Below are 24,987 nucleotides of genomic sequence, written 5' to 3'. Positions count from 1 at the left end.
AAGAAAGGGATCTTCAGGACAGAATTTAAAGGACTTTTCACCGCCCCCTGCCAATTCTGACTCCAAACCTGGACAAATACAGAAAAGCCAATAAAACAGGGATGTTTTTAGGCATTCTTGTATTCCCCAAATTAAATTAATAAAAATGTATCCCTAGTTTTTAGATAAATCAAAATATTAAAGATACTAATAGGAAACTACGAAGAGAGACGAAGATCAAGCAGAGTCCTCATCCTTTGTACTCTTGAAGAGTTGTTTAAAATGAAAAACAAATATTGGACACTGGGATAGCAGATTAAGCATCTTGGAAAAATTCTAGATTAATAATTTGCAGCACTTTTTTAATACCTTGCAATATCTCAAATAAAAACTAAAGTCCACATACTGTACAATTCCACATACAGAAATTCTAGAAAAGGCAAACTAGTCTATAGAGAAAGGAAGCACATCTCATCAGCAGTTGCCTGGGGCTGGGGTCTTGGGGGCCGTCTGAGAAAGGACACAAAGAAGATTTCAGGATGGGGGAAACATTCTGTATCTTGATCATGAGGTGGTTAGAGGTGTATTTGTCAAACTTGTTGAACTGTGTATTTAAAATGAATGCAATTTATTGCATGTAAATTACACTTCAAAAAATGTTATTCCTTATGTCTTTAACTGAAGAGAGGAGTTCAGGGCACATGTCTGTGAGAACACTAGCCAAAGTCAAGAGTGTTATCACAGTCTCAAAAGATTAGAAATCACTCCTCTAACCTCCCTGCCAAGCATATAAAATGGTCTGATTACCAACAAACTGATGAAGTGGTACAGATCTATAAGGGCTAAAAATTACATGAAAAGAAACAAAAGACTTGATTTATTAGAGCAGAGGGATTGTGAATGATTTTTTTTCTACTGTGTTTGTTATTATCTTCTACAACAAATTTAAACAAGGAAAAATACGCTGCCTGGTTTCTATTCCAAAATTAGATCTAGGAATTAGAGGCAGGTCACAATCACCAACGTGGGTCAAGCCGACACTCTAGTTTGGATCCCAGGCATATGTGAAATGGCTCCCGGGGGCCGAGGGTGGCCCTAGAGATGAGAGATGAGGTCCTTTCTGTGGGCCGTGCCAGGGGGCTGGCAGTGTCACACGGGGAGCTCACGGGAAATTACTCTTGATGCTTTCATTCTCTTTTATTTTACAACATTCTGTGAGGACACACTTTCTCCTTGGTGATATATTTATCTGGCAATCCTGTGATTGTGAGGAATTCGCAAGCAAAAAATAAAAAAATACGAGGTGTCAGACGAACGTAGCACTGCTTAGAAATGAAGGCAGTGACATTCAAGAGTTGGCGAGACACTTCCCTCAAGTTTGGTTTTGTTTAGTGCTTGCAGTCGCAACAAGTAAAGATTCCCCCAAATGTGATTGTTATCAGCTGCTTCCAGTAGAAAAGCCTATTAGGCAAATTCTGGAAACTGCTTATTTAACGATTCCTTATTTTTAGTAAATGACAACTCTCAACAATGTTTTTTTCTACCTTTTAAAAAGTGTCATTTAAAAAGATATATTTCTCATTCTTATACCTTTGTCCGCCCTACGGCCAAAACAAAACCCAACAAACCGAGAAACAAACTAAAACAAAGAACACATTTACCAATCACAATCGAAGGTCCACTTTTCAAGCTCAGGTAAAATTAAAACCAAATTACAGTTCCAATTTAAAAATAGGCTAAATAAATAAATAAAAAATAAAAAAATAAAAATAGGCAAGCGGGAGGGGGAGGAATAAATTAGGAGTTTGGGATTAACATATACACACTTCTATGTATAAAATAGATGACCAACGAGGACCTACTGTATAGCACAAGGAGCTACACTCAATATTTGGTAATAACCTATAAGGGAAAGGAATCTGAAAAAGAATATAAATATATATATATATATATAAATATATATATATATAACTGAATCACTGTGCTGTACACCTGAAACTAACAGGATATTGTAAATCAACTATACTTCAATAAAACAAACCAACCATAAAAAGGGGATCACTTTGAAGCAATAAAATTACCCCAAACAATGAAAAATAAACAGGCAAGTATGCCTATTTTAGCCATATTACAAACACCTGAGACAGAGGTGCACTGGAAATTCAAATTCCATAAATGTAAATTGCTATGTACGCACAATATTGTATTGAAGGAAGTACTTCCTAAGCCATTGTCTTTAAGTGATGAGTCAGGGTTGGAATCTACTTACCCACTGGTAGGGCTACTACAGCTCCACAAGTTCACCATGCAGTCGCTTGGAACTAAAAGGCTGAGTTGAAAATTTCATTTTTATATTAAACAGCCACCTCGTTCCGTGAATGAATTTATGATACTCTCAGGCATGAGTAGTCTTGTCCGAGAATGGTTTTCTAAGAGTGGGCTCAGAACCATTATTACTAAGGGTCTTCACAGCCCTTCTTCCCTAACACCACTGGGCTCCTGAAGGGCTGGGAGTGCTTGGCCCTACCTGTCTTTGATTGTAGGTCCACAGTTGCAGGGAAACGTTGAGACCTGAGCTTAGCGTTGGCTTAGAGCATTTCTGCAGGACTTGTTGCCTTTTATTCCCCCACAGCTACAAAAGAGAGCCCTCAGGAGGGCCTTCGGGCTGGGCCACCCATTGGGGACACTTTCTAAGAGTTCCTGCACATGGAGAGTTTGAAGAACGTCAATGTCAATGTCCCAGTCCTGCTACCTGTGCTCTTTGCTAAGACTGACCTGCCGGAGATGCATCTGTGGTCCTGCTGCTTCCCTTCCCCTCCTCCCCTTAAACCACCAGCTCATACTTCACAGGAGAAAGGCCCAGGGTCTTAAAAACCCAGGGTGCGGAAGAGACCATTCAGAAGGCAGGTCTGAATACCAATAAAGTGAGCAATGCCTGGGTGATAAGGTTCTTCACCAGTCAAGGGGCTCCCAATTCTTTGCTTTCAGCAAAGTTAAAAGAGGACACAATCAGGATGTCTACTGATAAACTATGAAAAAATAATTTTTTTGTGATAGAAAATTGGGTAATTTAGGGGATATAACTCAGAAGGAGTTAAACAATTGAGTGAATGCTAGAACAAAACTCACCCCATACCCACCTTATGTGAACAAGGTTTCTCAGTACTTACAGCTATACAAACAAAAAAAGAATTGATGCCAAATCCTGTCTTAGTCAAGCATAGATACATGAAATAAGTGGAAAAATATATATATGTATCTCAAATTTTACATTTTATATTTAGTTACCTATAAAATACATACTAGTCATGCTGCTGTAATTGTGTACTAGTAGTAATTACAATAATGATTCAGAAGAAAAATGTTCACACTTAGAACTTTATCTTCAAAGGAAATAGTAAACATTTTGAAATGTAGATATATATGTATTTTTGTTATAGAGAACTTGTGATCTTTTATAGATGTCTGCCAAGAGTACCAGAGGGGGGCGACACATCGTTGGTGTCACTGGCCTGCACGGTGGTCGCCCCTGCCCCCCGTCTGTGAGGTTTCCTCTAGGGTTTCCTGAGAGCACACAGTTCCCAAACATCGCATGTTGGTCAGGGCTGCATGAAGGGAGCCCTTTTGCCCTTTGCAAAGCCTGAGAGCCCCAACTGAGAAATGCCAGTCAGGTAAAAAGTCCTATTCCTGACTCTAAAAACCAAACCAAAATGATTGCAAAGGAACTTGTTTGCAAGAAGGGGCTGCCTGGGGCAGGGGGCTACAGTCCCACCATACCCCGAGACTGAGCCTTACCTGGGAGTCTATGACAAATATCAGTGCTCCTGTCCCCCGGAAGATCATCTCATAGTCAAAGGTAGGGTCAAAAAAGTCAATCTGCCCTGGGAAGTCCCAAATCTGAAAATTAACAAAGGAGCTGTTGGAAACGTCTTCCCGGCAGATCTTGTTCGTACTTTCCAAGAACAGGGTTTCGTTGGGAGACATTTTATGAAAGACAACTTTCTGGATGGATGACTTGCCACTCCTTCTCAGGCCCATGAGCAGGATCCTCGGCTTCACCTCCGTGCTGAAGGGGTCGCTAAAGTCCAGAACTGGAGAAACCACAAAACAAGAATGAGGGTGAGATGCTGTCACAGCGGTTAACGAGATGAGTTTCACTTCCGCCTCAGATGAGATTTATGATCCACAGACAATGCTATGTTTCCAGATACAGAGAGCACTAACTCCATCACCCTGCTCATGGAGGGGCCAGCTTTTAGAAAGTGCAAAACCCTGAAAAATGCTGTATCACCACCTCTCACACAATTTCAGAGGGCCAGAAAACCTGGGATATTCCCCATCACGAGCAGGACTCTGGAGTGTGAAGCGCAGAGGTTTCCTGGAGCAGACTATAGGGGGAGAGAATCCAGCCTTAGCATTCCAGAGCAAGGTCCTTCTTTGCCCAGATCATCAGTCTCTGCACTAAAGAGATGCTTGTTTGAGTTACGCCTCAAAGAAACAATTTTGGACTTCATCAAAATTTTAAACTTTTGTGCTTCAAAGGATACTTATCAAAAAAGCGAAGACAACCCAAAGAATGGGAGAAAACATTTGCAAATAATATATGTGATAACGGTCTAGTATCCAGAATATATAAAGAACTCTTACAATTCAACAATAAAAAGATAAGCCAATAAAAAATGTGTAAAGGATTTAAATAGACATTTCTCCAAAGATACACAAATGGCCAATAACCACATGAAAAGATGCTCAGCATCATTAGTCCATAAGGAAATGCATATGAAAACCACAATGAGATGCCACTTCATACCCACTAGGATGGCTAAAATAAAAAAGACAGACAATAACAAGTGTCAGTGAGGATGTAGAGAAATGGGAACCCTCTTAAACTATTGGTGATAATGTAAAATGGTGTGCTTTGAAAACAGTTTGGCAGGTCCTCAAAAGGTTAAACATTTGAGTCACCACATGACCCAGCAATTCTATTCCTAGGAATAAAGAAATAACATATGTCCAAGCAAAAACTTGTACATGAATGTTCACAGCAGCACAATTCATAATAGCCAAAAAGTAGATACAGTCCAATGGCCATCAACTGATAAATGGATTAACAAAATGTTGTATATTCATATAATGGAATATTATTCAGCCATTGAAAAGGAATGAAGTACTGATTCATGCCACAACATGGATGAACATCAAAAATGTTATGCTAAATGAAAGCAGACAGACACAAAAGGTCACATATTGTTTGATTCCATTTACATGAAATGTTCACAATAGACAAGTTCATAAAGACAGAAAGTACTTAGTGGCTGCCAGGGGCTAGAGGGAGGGGGAAATTGGAAGTGACTCTTAATGGGTATGTGTTTTCTTTGGAGTGATAAAAATGTTCTGGAATTAAGGCTTCATGACTGACCCAAAAATATAAGTAAAGAAAAATAAAAGACCCAGTATGAAACTTGGAAAAAGATCAAGAAACCAACATTTTAAGAAAAAGGGCAGAATATAGGAAAATAAATATACGTATATTATTTTTCTACATTTCTTTTTTGTTTCCTTCTGAGCTACACCTCGTTATGTCTTTCTCAGACCCTGGTCCTGATCTAAGCATAATCCAATACAGACTGGAAAGTAATCCTTTATTTCCCTATTGCAACTAAGAATTTTTCCTGAAGTTCTACAATTATCTAAAACACAGGTTACTACCTGATAGAATCTTAGGAAATTTCATTTACTATATATAATATTTTGATGTTTCACTTTGCAATAGGTGCAGGGAAATACATAAATTTCAGGTGAAACAGTAAATGAATAAAGAAAAAGTAAGTAGCTGTAGATGTACACAGACACTATTCCACTATAAGCAGTATTTTACTCCCATCCTACCCACACACACTTTTCCCATTCAACTTAACCCAATTCAACAAATTGCAGATGATATGCCCTAGACAGAGTGATGTGGAATTAAACCACCCAAAACATCACCAGCTTTCTTCTTCTTCATCAGGGATTATATGCTATACTTGCAGTACCGTCATTATAAGTCAATCTTAGCAAAAGCAGGACATGAACTGAAAAAGAAAACAGGACTTCCAGTTGCAAAAATATCAGACTAAGAACATGTCACGGTCTCCCCTTCCCCTACTGAATCCCTAAGCACAACAGAAAAGGTATGAACCATAAATAAATAGATGAACAAATAAACACGGATAGCTGAGCTTGAGACCAAAGAGAGAACTCAAAATTGACGAATTACTGAGAAATCCCTAAGAAACACAAAGATCAGATGGAAGGTGGAACCTGCAGCCCTTGATTATGAAGGGTAGGGTTCTGCTGGAAAAGGTAGAACTGGAAGCTCAAACAGCAAAGGACATGAAAACAACCAACAGGGTTGTTATTTGGAGAATCCTAGTGAGAAGAGCCAAGCAGATAAACTCTGCACCTACGTACACACTAGACTACACACTAGACTATCCTCCAAGTGGAAGCACTGAATGTAGGAGCGTAGGTATGAGAGGGGGGGCAGTGCCCTAGAGGCACTGATGCCCAGAAGGAACAGGAAGCACCCACAGTACCCCCTCCAAGTACTCTGACCTTCCTCACTGCAATATGTGTGGAGTTCAAGAGGTGGAAGCAGTACTTATCCTCCCTCTAGACATTTCCTCAAATGCCAAATATTTGAGGAAAGACAAGACTATAGAAGAGAATACAGACTCAACAAACGGAAGAATGTATACCTGAAGAAGCAGAGTTATACAGGAGTCAGAGTAAACTTTCAGGTATAATTAAAATACTCAGAGATCAGAGAAAATATGGCATTCATGAAACAAGAATAGACAGTTTCAGAATAAGAGCAGTTATGAAAAAGGGCCTTATGGATCTTAGAAATAAAAACACAACTGTTGGGCGGGGAGGATATATGGATTGAAAAGCAGAATAAACACAGATGATAAAATAAATTTTATCATCAATATGAAAATAAATAAATAAATAAATTTATTTTTTAAAAAAAGGATGCACTCCTGGAAGAAAATACACTCAAATATAGTGGAATGCAACAAGCAATAGAAGACAAATTTTACTGAAACCTATTGAATTGAAATAAGTATTGATTTGAATTTTTTTTTTTTTTTGCTGCATTGGGTCTTCGTTGCTGCACGCAGGCTTTCTCTAGTTGCAGCGAGCAGGGGCTACTCTTCGTTGCGGTGTGTGGACTTCTCATTGCAGTGGCTTCTCTTGTTGTGAAGCACAGGCTCTAGGCGTGTGGGCTTCAGCAGTTGTGGCACACGGGCTCAGTAGTTGTGGCTCGCGGGCTCTAGAGCACAGGCTCAGTAGTTGTGGTGCACAGGCTTAGCTGCTCCGCAGCATGCGGAATCTTCCCAGACCAGGGATTGAACCCATGTCCCCTGTATTGGCAGGTGGATTCTTAACCACTGAGCCACCCAGCAAGTCCCTGATTTTAAATTTTTGAATAAAAATCAGAAACTAAAATTCCAGACAATGTAGACATGGGAGACTGGTGAGGGAGAGGTAGGCAAAAGGTAAGTAAGAGAATGCTACGGTCCTTGTTAGAAAAGCCCAGGTATGTAACAATTTTTTAAAATATAAGGATAAGTATCTCAAACTAGTAGAAAATATAAAATAGGTGTACCACATTTAATTATGTACAACTACAAAAATATTTAAGTGCATAAAAATGTCTTTATTTCTTCCCAATTTATACTGTTGGATGTGGAGGCAGATTGTAACTTCTCTTCAGCAGGGTCTGCAAGTCTCTATGTGGCATGATCATTGACACTGGTGCCCTGGAGGTTGGCTCTCCTCCTCCTGGGAGAGTGGGGCGGTGATGGAGACCACTGTGGAAAGGGGAGGGAGTGTGTCTGTGTGTTTACATACACAGAGTGGCTGGGAAGTGAAATACACATACAGCTATAATATATACACACAGCTGGAGGCATGAACCACCAAATGTAAACAGCTGGGAAATAGTGAGTCAGATCAGCAAGAGTACCATCGACTCTGTAGAGATCCCTTCCACCCATGCAGATGTATTCTGTCATATTTAACTAGCATGTACAGAAATATACTGTGTGCCAGGGACCTCGCTAGACATAGACATCTCTACAAAGTTTACCCACGCAATGAGGAGGTACAAGTCTGCTTTACACCTGAGGAACTTGGGAGAAGGAACCTGCCCAAGGATGCAGGACAGGTATGTGCTAGAGCCCTTACCCAGGGCCTTAGCCACCAATCAGCTGGCACTGTACTAAAACTGCAACAAAGACAAAAGAAGAGACCAGAAATATCAGAGTGCCTTCTGCATAAGAAGAGCAAATACTGCTAGTGAAGCTCTTGTACATTAACTTATATGTAGGTGGGTGCTGGTTCCCAATATAAACGTATTTTTTATTGTGGACTCACAGCCAAAAATGTTTGTAGGCCACTGCTGTTGAATAGGGGAGGTTCCTTACATCAGAAAAGCCTACTGGCAAAAATCTTCCTTCTAATTCTCTCTCACTCTCTCAAATATCTCTACTTCTGAAACCCCGTGGGGTTTCTCAGAGGATCTCCTTCCACTGGAGTAGTGGTAGCAAGGAGCTTCTATCAGAAAAGGAAACACCCCAGCCTCCGAACCTCCTGCAGAGGGCTGCCTCATCCCACCCCGCCATGACATTTCCCTGAGTATCACTGCGCTTGCTCAAGCTTGATAAGAACCACCTGAGAAAAATGAAAGCGTTAAAGAGGATGAAGGATGAGAGCTGCTTTGAAAGGGGCAATAAAAGGGCTAGTACTTTTTTTTTTAAAGGCAAATCTGTAAGGAACTACAGGAGAATCTGGGACTAGACATGGGACCCCAAAGAGGGCTCTTTAAAAGTGTCCGCGGGGGTTTGGAGGAAGTTGCCAGAGAGAGGTGAAATTTACAAGAGGGCAGTTTGTTCCTGTTTCATAAAGGTTCCCTGAACGTCTGCCAAGTGTTCGTTTTGTTCGACAGGGCTGCGCCAGAGGCTGCAGACACAAAGAAAAGCTTCATTCCTTAGCGATTAGGGGGGAAAACAGACAAGAGGAACTGACAACTACAATGCACTGCTATCTAGGTGTTATGGGTTCAGCGAGAAGGCTCCCTGGAGAAATAGCATCTGAGTCTTAAAGGAGAGGAGGCATAAAAGAGATGAATGAGGGAAAGGTCGTGCCAGGAAGAGATGTGGCCTTCCTGGAGTTTAGGGAACATAGTTTAAAGACAAGAAAAGCCTGCACACTCTCCAGCGGCTTCCCACAGCATTTTGAATAAAATCCAAATACCTTCTTAGCCCAAAAGGCCCTAAGTGGGCTACCCTCTCATCCCATGCCTGGTTCATCCTCCCCACCACTTCCCTACCCTGCAGCCACACTGGCCTTCTGCTTCCTCACCTTAGGGCCTCAACTCACTCCTCCCTCCTCCCTCCCACTCGCTCCTCCCTCTGTCCAGCAAGCTTTTCCCAGGCCTCCCCTGGCTCCTCCTCCCACTCAGCCTAGGGGCAATTTTACCTCCTCTCACCTCATTGGGGTCCCGTCACTTCCTAATATCCCTGTGTCTTCTTCATAGTACTTCACTATACAAAACTATCTTTTTACTTTATATTGTTTATCTTGTTTGTTTACTTGTTTGTTGTCTCTCACATATACACAGGCAAAATACATTGTAGCGGGCTTCCCTGGTGGCGCAGTGGTTGAGAGTCCACCTGCTGATGCAGGGGACACAGATTCGTGCCCTGGACCGGGAAGACCCCACATGCCGCGGAGCGGCTGGGCCCGTGAGCCATGGGCGCTGAGCCTGCGTGACCGGAGCCTGTGCTCTGCAACGGGAGAGGCCACAACAGTGAGAGGCCCGCGTACCGCAAAAAAAACAAAAACAAAAACAAAATACATTGTAGCATGTGGTGTGAACCCAATAAATAACATTGAATAAATTAATTGATAGAGAGATAACAGGCTAGCTCATGAATGAGATGCAAGTTTGGATTTTACTCTGCAAGCCATGAGGAAATCACTAAGGATTTTAAGGGGAGACTAACATGATCAGGAAGCTCACTCCAGAAACAGACTTCCTTAGAGGGGGTCAGTGTACAGACACCAGTAAGCCACTATGGAATAAAAATTTTTTTGAGCTAAAGGCACTGGAGTTCCTGAAGTCCCTTATTTGCCTAGAGCAGACCCTCGCGAAAGAACTCAGTTGTCAAAAATGTCCTCCCCAGGAGCAACTCTCATCTTCTCTACTTGGAGACAGAGAAGTCAGCCCTACACCCAAACAGACACTGTCATCAAACTATCGTTATCTTCCACCTTTTCTCCTATGGGCCCATTTATCTTTCCAGTGATTTGTTTTTCCATAAGTGCCCCTTCCCGCATTCCCTTTGAAGTCATTTTTTCCTCCCAGAAGTGCCCCTCTACCCCTCCTCATCCTCTGTTAAAATGGTATATAAGCCCCAAATTCTAACTGCCTCCTTAAGTCGAATTTTTTGTGAACTCTCATGCATTAGTACTTAATTAAACCTACTTTTCCCTTGTTCATGTCATTTGTCAGTTTAATTTGCAGGACTCCAACTCAGAACCTAAGAGTTCTTCCTCCCTGACAATAATTAGGTTGTTCTAGAAACACATATGAGAAGCATGTGGAAATGGGCAGATGGAATGGATTCATGAGAAGCTCAAATCCACTCAGTAGTACTTGGTGATCCTCTGAACATAGGGGACAAAGGAGAAAGAAACCCCAAGTTCCTGACCTGGAAGATCAAGTGAATAAGGGCCTGTTCGTGAAGTTCACAAAGGTAAAAAGGCTGAACACAGATTTGAAGCTGTTGAGTCTGGGGTGCCTGTCGGCCTTGGCTCAGGTGAGGAAAAGATCTGGGGCCTCAGAAGGCAATATGAATACGAAGTGGCAATGCAGTTTGCTGAGGCAGTCCGTGCCCCATTGGTCCTTTTTTCCCCTGATCTTGTTGGCTGAGGGTGAGGGCACACTGGAGAGGTTTTGGCCTCGGCCACCAAGAAATGGCTCAAACCAACCCGCTCCAACCGCTTATCACCAGCCGTTACCATTTACTAAGCACCTGCATAGCACACAGTGTCATCTCTAATCCCCAAATTGATAACATTTATCCTGCACAGATGTGAAAACTGAGGCCTCGGTGTTTACCACGATAAACACTCAATAGATGTTCGCTGGTTGGGATGATCAAATGAAAGTGATTGAGCAGAATGTGAAGTTACATTAGCTGAAGTTTTAAAAAAGAAACTCCACACCTGACTTTGGCCCAGCCCAGCATTTAGGTATCAAGAGGATAAGCTTTATGCCCAGGTGAAGCTTATCCACTGTGGTCAGGGCACTGAACACACCTTACCTATATCTTCCACTGGATCCTGTTCGTACCCAAATTTCCCAGATAGCTCAGTTTTGTAACTAGACTGCCAGGAAGCCCAGGGAAACTCAGTCACCCAAGGAGCAGGATCATGGGGAGGGGTTACTTAACTGAGCCACTGTTGTCAGCCTTTAACACCTGCAGGCTAATGACTTAACCCAGAAATGGCAGAGCCCTGTCAAAAACGACAGAAGGAAGAGAGAGAGATGGATCCGTGACTTGGGGACAGGGCTGCCTGGGGGCCACACCTGACTGATCTGTGGGCTGGGAATGTTCACAACAAAGAAGGAAACAGAAATCAGGAAAAGGGGAATTGCAGTTCTGACAGGCTTGGCCCTGGCTTCCTGGGGAGAACAAGGTATTGTATGAAATGCATTTCATCAATTCTGATGTATCAGACAATTGAGAGCTATTATAATTTAGGAAAGTTCTCCAAGAGATGAGACGCCTTTGAACAGATCCCAAACTGGAAAATAAAACAAAGATTTAACAAAAGAATTAGGATAATGTGGTAGCAAATGGAATGGTTGAAAAAGTACTGTGTTAGTGCCAGGCTGGGGTTCAAATCCCAGCTTGGCCACTTACCAGCTGTGTAAATGCCCACACATGTCCCAGAGCCCATGAGCCTTTATTTCCTCATCTATCAGGCTGTCAGCGTGTACACACACACACACACACACACACACACCCTGCTTCTTTTTTTCCCCAGCCCAAGCCTAGGTAACGAGAAGGTCTTTTTTGGAATGTGACCACAGTGAGAGGCTCACTCAGCCTTAAGGGAAAGTTAGAATGTCTTTGCTATTAGTATTCTGTGGGGTCCACAAAGGCTTAAGGTTCTACATACTTAACGGTTTCAGGAAGAGGCCCCTGGTTTGGTTCTATTTGCATCATTATCTGTAGCCCTTTACATTTCTGATCAATGGAACTACTTACACATTCAAGAGCCAGGAGTCCAGTAAGAAATTCCAACCCAAGTGGCAATTAAATATATGAATACTAATACTGTTAATAAGAGAATATGCAAAAATCATGAAGATTCACTGTCCGTTTGATTAACGAACTACTTAGAAAGGAAAATTTAATGCAATCAGAACGTGTATTTTCAAAGGCACAAAGGTTTTTGTGTGTGTGTGTGTGTGGTACGCGGGCCTCTCACTGTTGTGGCCTCTCCCGTTGCGGAGCACAGGCTCCGGACGCGCAGGCTCAGCGGCCATGGCTCACGGGCCCAGCCGCTCCACGGCATGTGGGATCTTCCCGGACCGGGGCACGAACCCACGTCGCCTGCATCGGCAGGCGGACTCTCAACCACTTAGCCACCAGGGAAGCCCGGCACAAAGGTTTTTGAAGATGATTTTTATTTATATGTGAAGACCTAATCTTTTTCTGTGAAATCCTCTCACATCACACTGGCAGGTAACTAAAGAACATGATTCTATATGTGAATATTTCCTTTACATAAGCATCCAATAACATTTCTGGGAATTCCCCGGCAGTCCAGTGGTTAGGACCCAGCACTCTCACTGCTGTGGCCCAGGTTCAATCCCTGGTCTGGGAACTAAGATCCCATAAGACGTGCGGCACAGCCAAAAAAAAAAAAAAAACCACGTTTCTAATGTGTTCTGATTTGTTTCTGCAAGAAGGGAAAAGTGTTCTTGTGAGCTTTTTCTTTTTTTCCTCCAAACGATCACTCTGAGTGTGATCAAGGTTGGTTCTATGTCGCCCTCAATTTTACACACTGAGAAACAGAGCTGGAGTCTTCCCCAGAGATCCGCAAGAGGAGAAAGTTCACCAGCTCTCCGGGCGCGTTAGGCCAGGAGTGAAAAACCCATCTGTCTTGCACGTTACAGCAGAACCAGGGAAAGCCACTGTCGCAGGACAGCTTTAAAGCCCTCTTTAAAAGAGAATTGAAAAGTTGCCTTTAAAAAAAGGTAAGGAATACAAGAATAAAGGAAGTAGAGAAGTAAGAAAAATGAGCAGGACAGAAGTGATTGTGATAGGAAGTAAAATCATACCACCAACAGTGATGCGAGCTGGGGGGACTGAACAAAGCAGGTGAGCCCTCAGGCACAGCACCTTATCCAGAACTCCAGAACCTGCTGATTCTGCCTCTTTGTTCCATTAGACTACCCCAGGTCTGTTCTAATATTAAAATGGAAGATATTTCTTATAGAAGTAGAGAATCAAGATTCTATGATACCAGGAATCACTGAAACATGTTTACAAACATCTGATATAAAAATATGCTCTCTAACCATATGTATCTGAATAAGCTTTGGGCCTCAGGCGTGACCTTGGTCACATCATTTTTAACTATTCTGTGTTTCCATCTATTCCAACACATATATCTCTGTATTTTCAGGACCAGAAGGAAACCCAAGAGATTGGCTATAGCCAGGGTTGCAGTGAACCCAACTCTTTTTGGACAAGGCACAGTTACAAGGGAAGGAGCTTACATTTCCATGTACTTGACCCTCTCCTAAACCTTGCTCAGTTCTAGCCCATGTTGTGGCTGCAGGAAAGTCCCCTGGCATCTCTGAGCCACAGATTCGATATCAGAAGAACACTTCTCTCTACTTACCCTCAAGAAACAATGAGAAGGTAACTTCACTAATAATTTTTAAAATTATTTTAAGAAAAAAAAGATGACACTAATGATTAGAAGTGAATCGCCAGATTCACTGCCTTTAACAGCCACCAGGGAAGGATTGATCACCTGCTGACCCTGGATTTTCTGTGCCTCCAGGGACCACCTAACTGTCACTTCCTCAGACCCTGAGAGAGTGCACAGGCTGCTACGAAAACAAGACCGCACTTAGCTGGACTGTGGCAGAGCAGCTGTCTTAGCCAAATTTCCCTTAAAAATTGGCAGGGAGTTGGGTGGGGGGGCGCTTCCCTGGTGGTGCAGTGCTTAAGCATCTGCCTGCCAATGCAGGGGACATGGGTTTGAGCCCTGGTCCGGGAAGATCCCACATGCCGCGGAGCAACTAAGCCCGTGCACCACAACTACAGAGTCTGTTCTCTAGAGCCCACGTGCCACAACTACTGAAGCCCGCGCGCCTAGAGCCTGTGCTCCGCAACAGGAGAAGCCACCACAATGAGAAGCCCGTGCGTGCACCACAAGGAAGAGTAGTCCCCGCTCGTGGCAACTAGAGAAAGTCCGCGTGCAGCAACAAAGACCCAATGCAGCCCAAAATTAATTAATTTAAAAACTTTTTAAAAATTGGGAGGGACTTCAGGAAAAAATAATTTCACTTTCTGACTAAATATGATCTTTTAATTGGTTTCCTTGTTACTACAGTTTTTAAAGAACTGTAATTTAATAAAGACTTAAAAGTCCATGTGTCTAAAAATAATCAGTATTTTCGGTGCAATTGTTTTTAATGGTTTAATTATTGTCTCCTCTCTCTGGAGTTTTATCTGGACCATGGGGGTTGAAGATGAGATTCATCTTATCTCTGATTAACGACCCTGAAAGGGAGGGTTGAGAAGTGCCCAAATCTGTCCTTAACAGAACTAAAGTGCTCAAGAACACGCCTGGTATTCATGAATAAAATTTGGAACGTAAGCCAAAGAAGTGCAGTTTAAGGCTCACCTTAGCTGCACTACATTTTCAACCTTAACACAATGCGGTAAAAGGTACAAGGCACTCGGTTTAAAAATAAGATCAGAGGTTCCTTGTAAGACTATGGGAAGTAAAAATCACACTACCCACCTTCAATCGCATTCTTTTGCACAGCAATGCTGGTCAGGCCTGCATCCCACCCACCAGGGTAGGTTTCTGAACCTCATGGAAAAAGCCCCAGGTCTCCGAGAAGCTCAGGCACTAAACCAAGTCCATTAGGATGGTCTGGAATTCATTAGAGAAATGCTTTGCTCATGGTTCAAAGTGCACCATATACATCTCTTCTCAGAGGAAATAAGTCCTCCCCACCCGCTACTTTCCACGTCTTGAGTTTGAGAGTAGGTAAATGTAAAATTTACCCCAAATAACACAGGGTTATAAGGCAACACGTGCCCAGGGCCCATTAGAAATCGGGATGACCATTTGGTGGCACCTTGCTGTCTCAGGAACAGAAGGCCACAGGAACAGAAGTCACAACTCCCAGCCTCCACCCCCATCCTGACTCCCCAGGACCATATCAGCTGGCATGACAGGTGTCAGGGACAGTCCTTGCTAGAACTGCTGACTGAGGGGCCTATCTGCTACTCTAGAAAGCGAATGTTCTGATAGAGATTCTACATTCAGGCCTAAACCCCAAAATCAAAGCCAGCAACACATGGAAAGAACAGCAGCCCAAGATAATGGAGGAAATCTTCAGAGAAGAGACCTTATCCACAGAAGCCCAGGTGGAGAAAGGCCAGGCTTCAGTAATGTTTGCTCTTCTTACCACACAAATATACTCAGGGCTTTTATAGCAAGATTTCAGTTTGATACCAAGAACTCACGAGGGAGGATTTTATTACTAAAGTAATCATAAGCATCAGTTACAGGCGGGTTTGCCCAGGGTTAGGAGCACTGGGGAGCATCCTACACCCAGATCTGGGGAAGCCCTTTGTTCAGGAAATCCCCGCCCCTCAGCCAAAGCGTTAATTTCACTTCAAGGCCCCAAATCAAAATTTTAAAGTGCCCCCTTAAAGAACTGCAGAATAAACAAACAGGTCCCGTGCTTTTCCTGGAACCCAGTCTCTGGCCCCCAGGACAATATCAAATTACAGGGTTTTTCTTCCCATATACGGTCTCTTATTTCTTTTCCTTTTTTTCAAAGAGGATCACAATTGCACCCTGTTGTGTGTCTTCGGTTTCAAATACCTTGCAAATACATCTCCATTCTGAATCTCTTCGGAGCCTCCGAAGAATCTAGGAGGGGCTAACAAACGCAATTTGAATAATAATGAAGCGACTGAACAATGTAACCACCAAAGGTAGCCCTAGAGACTCCAACAAAAGGGTTGAAAGCCTTCATCTACAAAAATGTGGCCACCTGCTCGACTGTGGGACCAGTTATGGGGAGTGCAGAAGAGAGAGGCGCACAGATGCACACACGAGTTTAAGCAAATAGGGAATTAGTACAAATGCTCCCTGGGGACCAGACACTATGAAAAAGGGCGACTTGGAAAGCTCCTTTCTCATCTATCAGGCTCAAGGTTTAGTTAACAATCTTCCCCTTCTGATTATCGAAAGTAGCATTCACCATACGTAAAATAATGAAAACTCACCCCCCCCCCGAGAAAGGCTTTGTTTGTATGGAGAATTTAAAACAAGTCCAGTGAATTTTCAATAAAAGTTCTTCAAAATCAACAGTCACGAAAGTACTTTTTATCCCTCATGCAATTTCTGCCAAGTGAACATTTTAAAAGTTAGTTCCTTCTTTAGGATGCTGACAGTTCCACCTAGATGTTATGTTTACCAGCCTCATTCTACTTGACCTTTCCAAAAGACCTTACAATAAAGGACTTTTTCCTCGATTTGGAGGGAAACAAAAAAGATGAACCTTTCTGGAATCCTAAAAAGCTCTCAACTCCTTTAGTCCTTAAGAATTAAACGCAGGAAGCCCCCGCTGGCTGAACAATTGCTAAATCCTGCTTCTTGAACAGGAAACAGAGTTTGCTTCTGAGTGGCTCCGTATTCCCCCGCCCCGCGCTCACTCCAGGGCAGGCGCTGCCATGCCCAGGTGGTGACGCTGAGCAGAGATAAGGTGTCCTAACAACCTTATTTGCCTGGATCTCTGGATACCCGCGGCCACACGGCGACTCCTTTATCACCTGGGTGCATCCCTCCGCCGACCTGGGCGGCCCCGGGACCCCTCCCGCGGCGACACGGGGCAAGACTGACACCCGCAGCTGCCGACGACCCTGCCAGTCACGCTGCCGCCGGCTGCCTTTTTTAGCCACGACATCTGACCCCTGCTCCGACAACAGCATGCAGGGAGAGATCCCAGGGCGCGCCGGGCGGTCCCCTCCCCTCCCAAACCCCCGGACCCTGCGGAGAGCTCGGGGTGAGGCGTGGGGGAGGTACTGGCCCTGGAACTGGCAGAGAGCGCGCGTTCCTCCTGCCCAGACGCTTCCTCTCCGCCCTCTCCACCGATCCCGGCCCCCGCTCCGCCGCCTGCACCCGGGCTCCCCCATTTTGCATCTCGCCGCGGCTCCTCTGGCGCCCCTCCCCACTCCCACCCCCTAACTCCGCTTGCCTGGATCCCCTCCAAGTCAGCTGCCCGCGCGCCGGGCCCGGCGGGGGTGCGGGCCGAGGACGCTCGGGGCGCGGGGCCGAGCGGGGGAGCCGGTGCTCACCTCCCTCCTCCGTCCCGCTGTCCGGCTCGGCGTCCGAGGAGTCGGGCCCGTCCCCGTAGCCCGCTAGCCCCACCAGCTCATCCTCCTCGTCGTCGTCCTCCTCCTCCGGCTGAGGCTTCCCCAGCACCTGGCTCATCGCTCCCACGGCCGGCCGTCCCCGGGGCGACGGGGGTCTCTGGTGGGGGGCGCCAAACCTCCCGGCCTGCCGCTCGCAACCTATTTCTGAATTGGGGTTTTGTCCCGAGGTTCGCGGGCTGAGGCGGGGGCCGCGCGTCCCTCGCAGCGGTCGGCGTCCTGGTCTGGGTCCCGCCGTTCGCAGCGCACCCGGAGCCCCCCCTGCCCCGCCCGCCCGCCCGCCCGCCGGCGGAGGAGTCAGCCAGAGCGCGGCAGTTCCTCCCCAGAGGAGGGAGAGAGAGACTGCGTGACCCAAGTCACCTGACACACACTGTCATACACTCTCTCACACACACACACACACACACACCCCGCACGGGCGCGCGCGCGCTTTCCCGGGAGCACCGCTCGCTGGGGCGCTGGGGCGCTGGGCCGCGGCCGCGCACACACACTCAACCGGGAGCAGGCCGGCGCGGGCCCCTCCACCCACCCAGAAGCACACACAGACACTCGCCCGGTACCCGGGGACCCGGGACGCGGCGCAGTCACCCACCGCGGCTGCTCGCCCTGGGCCCCCAAGCACCCCTCCTGCACGTGGTCCCCGCACAGGCGGGCGAGCTGGGGTACCGCGCACCCGGAGAACCTCTCCCCGCCTTCCCACGACACACACACAGCACCTAGGGCGGCCTTCTCCAGCTTTCGGTCCCGGCCGAGGGTTCCAGTCCCAAGTGGGCTGCCCCCGCCCCGGACACTGCTGCGCCCAGGCCCCCTCTCCGAGCGGCGTGCCTAGAACACCCCGTGGATGCTGAAGCGCCCCGAGAAGAAAACTCTAGAGAAATGCGCCGCACAGGCGGCGCAGTCTCCATAGCAATTGCCTTTTAGTGCGCGTTTGTGGTTCAAAGTACTTCCCACCAAGAAAACAGACGCATTCGCTAATCAGGCCTACCCAGCTGTAAATGTTCCTGAAAAAATAACATGCCTCGTGGCTGCCTAGCCTGAATAATAATTCCTCTGCGGCGTTTGGGCAAAGGTCTCAGGTGTGTAACACACCAAGGGGCTATTCATAGCCACCTCCTCCTGTCTCACTGTTGAACAGACTGTAATCCCAAATCCCACATCTCAAAATAAAACGTTTCAAGGCTCTTGGGGGGGAGAGAGGGGCGGTGAACGGGGAGACAGGACTAGCGGCAGTGTGAGGGTGAGATTAAAACCGGCATTCCTCCACAAGCTTTTCACCACAGGACATACCGTACCCGCCCTTTCTGGATACTGCAAAAAATCACGTGGATGAACTTCCTTCTGTCAAGCGCAATGAGAAATAAACCAGCTGGCCAGCAGGATAATCCAGATTCTACAGGTGCCAGCAGCTCCGCAGGTGGTATGGGGGAGGAAAGCAGCTCAGGCTGGAGGCTCTTGGGGCCCCAGGGTGCTGCCTAGGTAGGGAATTTGGATGGAGAACCTACCCTATAACAGGGGGCTGGGCTAAGGGGTGAGGGTGCGGGCCTCCACGTAGGCTCAGAACAGTGTTCATGCCCTGGAAGAAATCCCAGTCTAGCAAATCATGACTCCGGTCCTGGATTTTGTAGTAGCTGTAGGTGTTGAAGGTGGACGCGGACACCTCCTAGGAGGTGGCTGCTTCCAATCTCGGAAAGGTTTTGGGATTTCCCAGGTGGAGGCAGTACAACATGTATGGCTGTATCAGTCAAGGTCCTTCCCGGGAGAAAAATAGATGGCACATGCAAAGATTTTAATTCAAAAGGCTTTATAAAGTAAAAGGGACAATTTACTAGGATGTGGGCAGAGTTTAGGGATCGACACAGGGATTAACAACAGTGGGAAGAGGTTATCTCCCCTAAACTAGTTGGTGTAAAGGAAGGGAAATAGAGTCCTGGACAGGGGGCTCAAAACAGGAGCTATAGCTGGTGACAGCCACTGCCAGGGCCACCTCCTGTCCAAGAGACAGCAGTGGGAAGGAACACACCTCTCTTGCCTCCCACCCTCCATTCTTCTCTTTTTGGCCGTGCTTCCTGGCTTCCAGGATCTTAGTTCCCCCACCAGGGATTGAACCCAGGCCCCCTGCAGTGGAAGCACAGAGTCCTAACCACTAGACCGCCAGCGAAGTCCCTTCTTTCTCCTGAAAGAGGTTCCCCTTGGCCAAATCCAACTGGACGCCAAAGGGCTAGGGAGACTGCAACCTAGTCCAGGACTCAGATATTGGGTAGGGAGGGCAGTGGGTTCCAGGGGGCAGGGGTAGGGGCAAACAGTATATCCAGCACAAGCAGGCTCTACTCGCTCTTATCAGAGGACATTTTTCTAGGAGTAATTTTCCTAGTCCATCTTCATCCATTCTGTTTAAGGAAAGAAGTACCTGGGAGGTAGGCTCTTTTAGAGTGGTTTTCAGACTTTCAGTTATCCCAGAACAAACCACCAGCCTGGGGAAGTGTTGAGCTGGCCTGATTCAAAGTGCAGAGGGCTATATATGGGGCCCTAGAAGCCAGTCCCAAGGTCAGCCCAGACCATCAGGACATCCTTTGGGCTGTCTGCTGACGGTGTACGCCTTGGGGATCCAGGGGTTCAGGCAGTACCGTCGCTAAGCCAAAGGCCCCTCTGTGCCTGAGATCAAGAAAAAACGGAGATACCTGATGGTTCTCTGCCTTCCCCCCACAAAAGAGAGATCCTGAGGGGGGGAACACCAGCAGGAGATTGGAGCATACCCTAGGATATTTGAGAATTTGACCATTCTTGAGAAAAAAAGGAACAAATCCACACACACACAAAATCAATAAAAGCCAAATCCTCAATTATGCTCCACCCCAAGGTAGATAAGAGTCACGTATTAGGTTTAAGACATTCAAATTCACTGTCATTTCAGAAATGTACAGTATTGATAAAGTTTGATTGAACAGAACAGGAAAAATCTTTATTGCTTCTCTTTTTTTCTGTTATCATTTCAATACTGTCAGCTTTCAAATAAAGAATATGTTGAAAAATATCTTAGAAATTTTTAAATTTTAAAAGTCGTGGGCTTCCCTGGTGGCACAGTGGTTGAGAGTCCACCTGCCGATGCAGGTGACACGGGTTCGTGCCCCGGTCCGGGAAGATCCCACATGCCGCGGAGCGGCTGGGCCTGTGAGCCATGGCCGCTGAGCCTGCGCGTCCGGAGCCTGTGCTCCGCAACGGGAGAGGCCACAACAGTGAGAGGCCCGCGTACCGCCAAAAAAAAAAAAAAAAAAAAAATTGAAAGTCGTGTGTGTGGATCCTTTCAGAAATTAAATAAAAATAGAAAGACACTAAACACTGAAAGCCTTTGAGACACTCGGTATAGGATCTACTCAGTGAATTAGCTACCGCCTTGATCACTCTGGCCTGGAGCTCAGGCTCTGTGACTTCTCCCCAGGAGGGCGTTCTCAAGAATGTGAGGATTTGTCTCTGGGCTACTCTTGGTTTTTGCTGTTGTATGTAACCATGGCAGGTTGCCACATACATGATAGGTGCTGAAGTTTATGAAATGAATGAAAGAAAAAAGGGAGGAAGTTATACAGTATATGGCCAGGCATATTTTTGAGAGAAACTTCAGGAAAAAACAGAAGCCAGGGGCTTCCCTGGTGACGCAGTGGTTGGGAGTTCGCCTGCCGATCCAGGGGACGCGGGTTCGTGCCCCGGTCCGGGAGAATCCAGCGTGCCGCGGAGCAGCTGGGCCCGTGAGCCATGGCTGCTGGGCCTGCGCGTCTGGAGCCTGTGCTCCGCAGCGGGAGAGGCCACAGCAGTAAGAGGCCCGCGTACCGCAAAAAAAAAAACGGAAGCCAAATTTTCTACTTACTCTAAACCCTGGGAAATACCACAGTGACGTAAATATGAACTATGCTGTACAAGAGTGTGACCAGAATGAGTTGACGTGCAAGAGATGATGACTCTCAGGCCTTCCTCCCTTCAGGACTGCCTGAAGACTGGAAGGAATTACAGTATAATGACTATGGAATGCTTATTCTATTTTTGCTAACCCTTCCTTTCTAAAAAGACTCTTAACGTTCAGAGATATTTTGTAGCATCATGAAATATGAGATTTGTCTTTTGCCAAAATTTTCCAACTAATATTGGGAAAAAAAGACATGAATAAGGAAGGAGCTCTTCCCAAATAATATGACCTTCAAAATATTCCCATTAAGTAATATTATTGTCCTTAATTTACAGATAAGAAATATTCACCCAAGGTACCACATGGAAGGTACCAGATGGTGAAACTACTTTGGAACTCGGCTGGACACTAGACCTATTCCTATTTAATGGCATTAAAGCTAAAGTCAATTACATTATGGCCTGAAACTGAAAAGGGAGAAGGGGAAGGGAAAAGCTGGCTCCCAATCTCCTAGGTAAAGAACCAAAACATACATAGACACTAAAAAATGGGTCTGTTGTCTCAGGCCACTAATTTACAGGATTCACTGAAAGGAGGTAAAAGAAGAAAGATTGAAAAGCTTCCTAATGAACAGAAGTTAGAAAACTACTTGTCATAATAAAATTGTTGATCACCATCACTCCTTTTATTAGGAACACAAATAGCAAGTGAGGGACTTCCCTGATGGCACAGTGGTTAAGAATCCACCTGCCAATGCAGGGGACACGGGTGCGAGCCCTGCTCCAGGAAGATCCCAGATGTCGCAGAGCAACTAAGCCCGTGTGCCACAACTACTGAGCCCACACACTGCAACTACTGAGCCCACATGCTGTAACTACTGAAGCCAGCATGCCTAGAGACCGCGCTCTGCAACAAGAGAAGCCCCCGCAATGAGGAGCCCGCACTCCGCGACAGAGAGTAGCCCCCGCTCGCCACAACTAGAGAAAGCCCACGCAGCAACAAAGACCCAACGCAGCCAAAAAAATTTTTTAAAAAGTAAACCTGATCATTAAAAAAAGCAGGTGAGGGCTTCCCTGGTGGCGCAGTGGTTGAGAGTCCGCCTGCCGATGCAGGGGACTCCAAAAAAAAAAAAAAAAAAAAAGAGACCTGTACAGGCAGAATAATTGCAGTCCTGAATAGGACAGGCAATTAAATACAGACTGCAGCCCTGCATCTTGGGGTATTTTGAGGCATCTGATGGCATTGCACCTGGTTCCTGGGATTCGCATGTTGAAAGCCTTTAAGGCTTTCTTTTTAAATATGTATTTAAAGCCATTAAATCTCTCTTGATGAAGCAAACAAAAGAAAGAGCCTTCTACAGAATCTTGCCGCACTCCTGCTAATCCAGGAAAGCCAAATTTTTCAAGAGGGCAGCTCAGAGTCTCCGGTTCTCCTAAGACAGTTGATGCCCTGATGAAATCATTAAATCATTTCCACTGAGACAAACCATCATTAAATATATTTTATTAAAATAATGTTTTGATATTTTAAGAACATGCATGTGGTAAATAGTCAAACAGCATAAAAGAATATCCAATGAAATGTTAGTGTCTTCCCCCAACCTGCCCCCCTCACCGGCCCTACAGTCTCCTGGTTTCCCTCCGCAGAGGGAAATATTCTGCTTTAAGTGTGCAAACATATTTTTAGCCTTTATATATATATATATATATATATATATATAACATATATATATATAGCCTTTATAGATATATAGATATATTTGATAACTTTATCTCTTTAATAGTCTACAAATTTTTTTTTTAATGAACGTGAAGACAATTAGATTTTTAGGGCTGTACTTTGAAGGAAATAGAGACGAGAGAGAAACCGGGGATGAGAGAAGGAGCCTGATTTAGATGGGGTCACCAGAGAAGACCTTTCAAAGAAGGTGACATTTGAGTTGACCGTGAGACAGAGACAGACAGCAAAGTGAGTCAGGGTGGAGCGTGTTCCCCTGGAAGGTATCTCCACGGTTGGAAAAATCAAGGAGAAGTGAAAGGACTTGGTGTTGGAGGAACAATATATCAGTGTGATGGGAGAGGGGGACAGTGGTAGTCATGAGAAACAGGTAGTCTTCTCCACCAGTATAAAGAGTTTGGATTTTATTCCAAGTGCCACTGAGGCACTGAAGAGTTTTAAAAAGGGAGGTGAAATGTGTGGTTTACATTTCTAAAAGCTTACGCTGCTAGATTGTTTCCAAAGATGGCCTCAACAATCATGCCATCCCACGTGCCCCTCCGCAAATGTGACTTTGCCACTCCCTCCTCTTATTTTTCCTCCTCTTAAATGTGGGCAGGCTCTGTGACTTGCTTTAACTAACAAAATGCAGCAGAAGTGACAGTGACACTGAGCAAAGTCTGAGATAGGGTCATAAAAGACCTTGCTACTTCCTTTTTCACTTTCTTGGTGCCTTTAGCCACCATGAAAAGAAGTCTGGGCTAGCTTACTGGAGAGGCCCCATGGATACAGAGGCCCTGAAATGTTCCAGAGCACAGGAACATAGAGGCCCCAGAATTCCAGCCATCCATCTGAGGGGCCAGGCATGAGAGTGACAACAACTTGGATTCTCCAGCCCAAATTGCGACTACATGAGCAAGTCCAGCCCACTCTGCATGAAACACAGACTTGCTGTTACAGCTGAGCCCTGCCAGCCAACCCACAGAATCATGAACAAATAAAATAGCTGTTTTTTTTAAACCATTAAGATATGGGGTGGTTTGTTACATAGCAGCTGGTAGCTGATGAACATATTCTGGCTGATGTGGGGAAAATGGATTGTAGATTTCAGGTTGGAAGAACAGGAGATCACTTTAGTAGTCCATAAGTGAAATGAATGGAGGCAGTGGAAACTGAGAGAAGTGGATAGATGTGATATAAATTTTGGAGGTAGACTAGATCAGATTTATTGATAGCTTAATTAACATGGATGGTCAGGAAAAGGACTCGTACCAGACATTTGATTTGAGCAACTAGACGTATGGTAATGCCATTTATTAAAGTAAGTTAAGACCCAGATAGGAACAGGATTGGGGGATGGGAGGTGAATCAAGGTCCTTGATTTCTAACATTCTAGTTACTGTATATGGCCACAAGGCAAGCTACCTTAATCCTGTGATTTTGGCTGTTTCTTAGATGTCTATCATGTTGTCTTTGGTATAAATAATGAATTTTTCCAACTACAAGTCATGAATGAACTGAAGATGACACTTGTAAAAGTTCCAAACTAGTGAGATGGAATTGCTACATATGGACTTCCATAAAAAGTTAACTTTTTATTCATATGGATTTTTAAAGACAAGCTTCTGACATAAATGG

At 45.2% G+C, this 24,987-nt stretch overlaps 1 protein-coding gene and 1 non-coding gene across 2 annotated transcripts in view; one reads left to right on the top strand and one right to left on the bottom strand.

Annotated features, from left to right (window-relative positions):
• The window catches only part of RRAGD (Ras related GTP binding D), a 34,936-nt gene extending 16,953 nt beyond the window's left edge, over positions 1 to 17,983 (bottom strand). The window contains exons 1-2 of the mRNA XM_024747444.1: positions 17,664 to 17,983; positions 3,775 to 4,070 (exon numbers count right to left, since the gene is read on the bottom strand). Coding sequence (XP_024603212.1) covers positions 3,775 to 4,070; positions 17,664 to 17,799 — 432 coding nt within the window. The 5' untranslated portion in view covers positions 17,800 to 17,983. The remainder of the gene's footprint in view (positions 1 to 3,774; positions 4,071 to 17,663) is intronic.
• TRNAE-CUC (transfer RNA glutamic acid (anticodon CUC)) lies at positions 12,859 to 12,930 on the top strand. The gene has a single exon. It is a non-coding gene; the product is annotated as a tRNA-Glu (tRNA).
• Positions 17,984 to 24,987: the final 7,004 nt, after the last annotated feature.

This window comes from Neophocaena asiaeorientalis, unplaced genomic scaffold (assembly GCF_003031525.2).
Source record: "Neophocaena asiaeorientalis asiaeorientalis breed wild unplaced genomic scaffold, Neophocaena_asiaeorientalis_V1.1 scaffold161, whole genome shotgun sequence".
Taxonomy (NCBI): Eukaryota; Metazoa; Chordata; class Mammalia; order Artiodactyla; family Phocoenidae; genus Neophocaena; species Neophocaena asiaeorientalis.
This window is presented reverse-complemented; position numbering and strand designations above follow the sequence as displayed.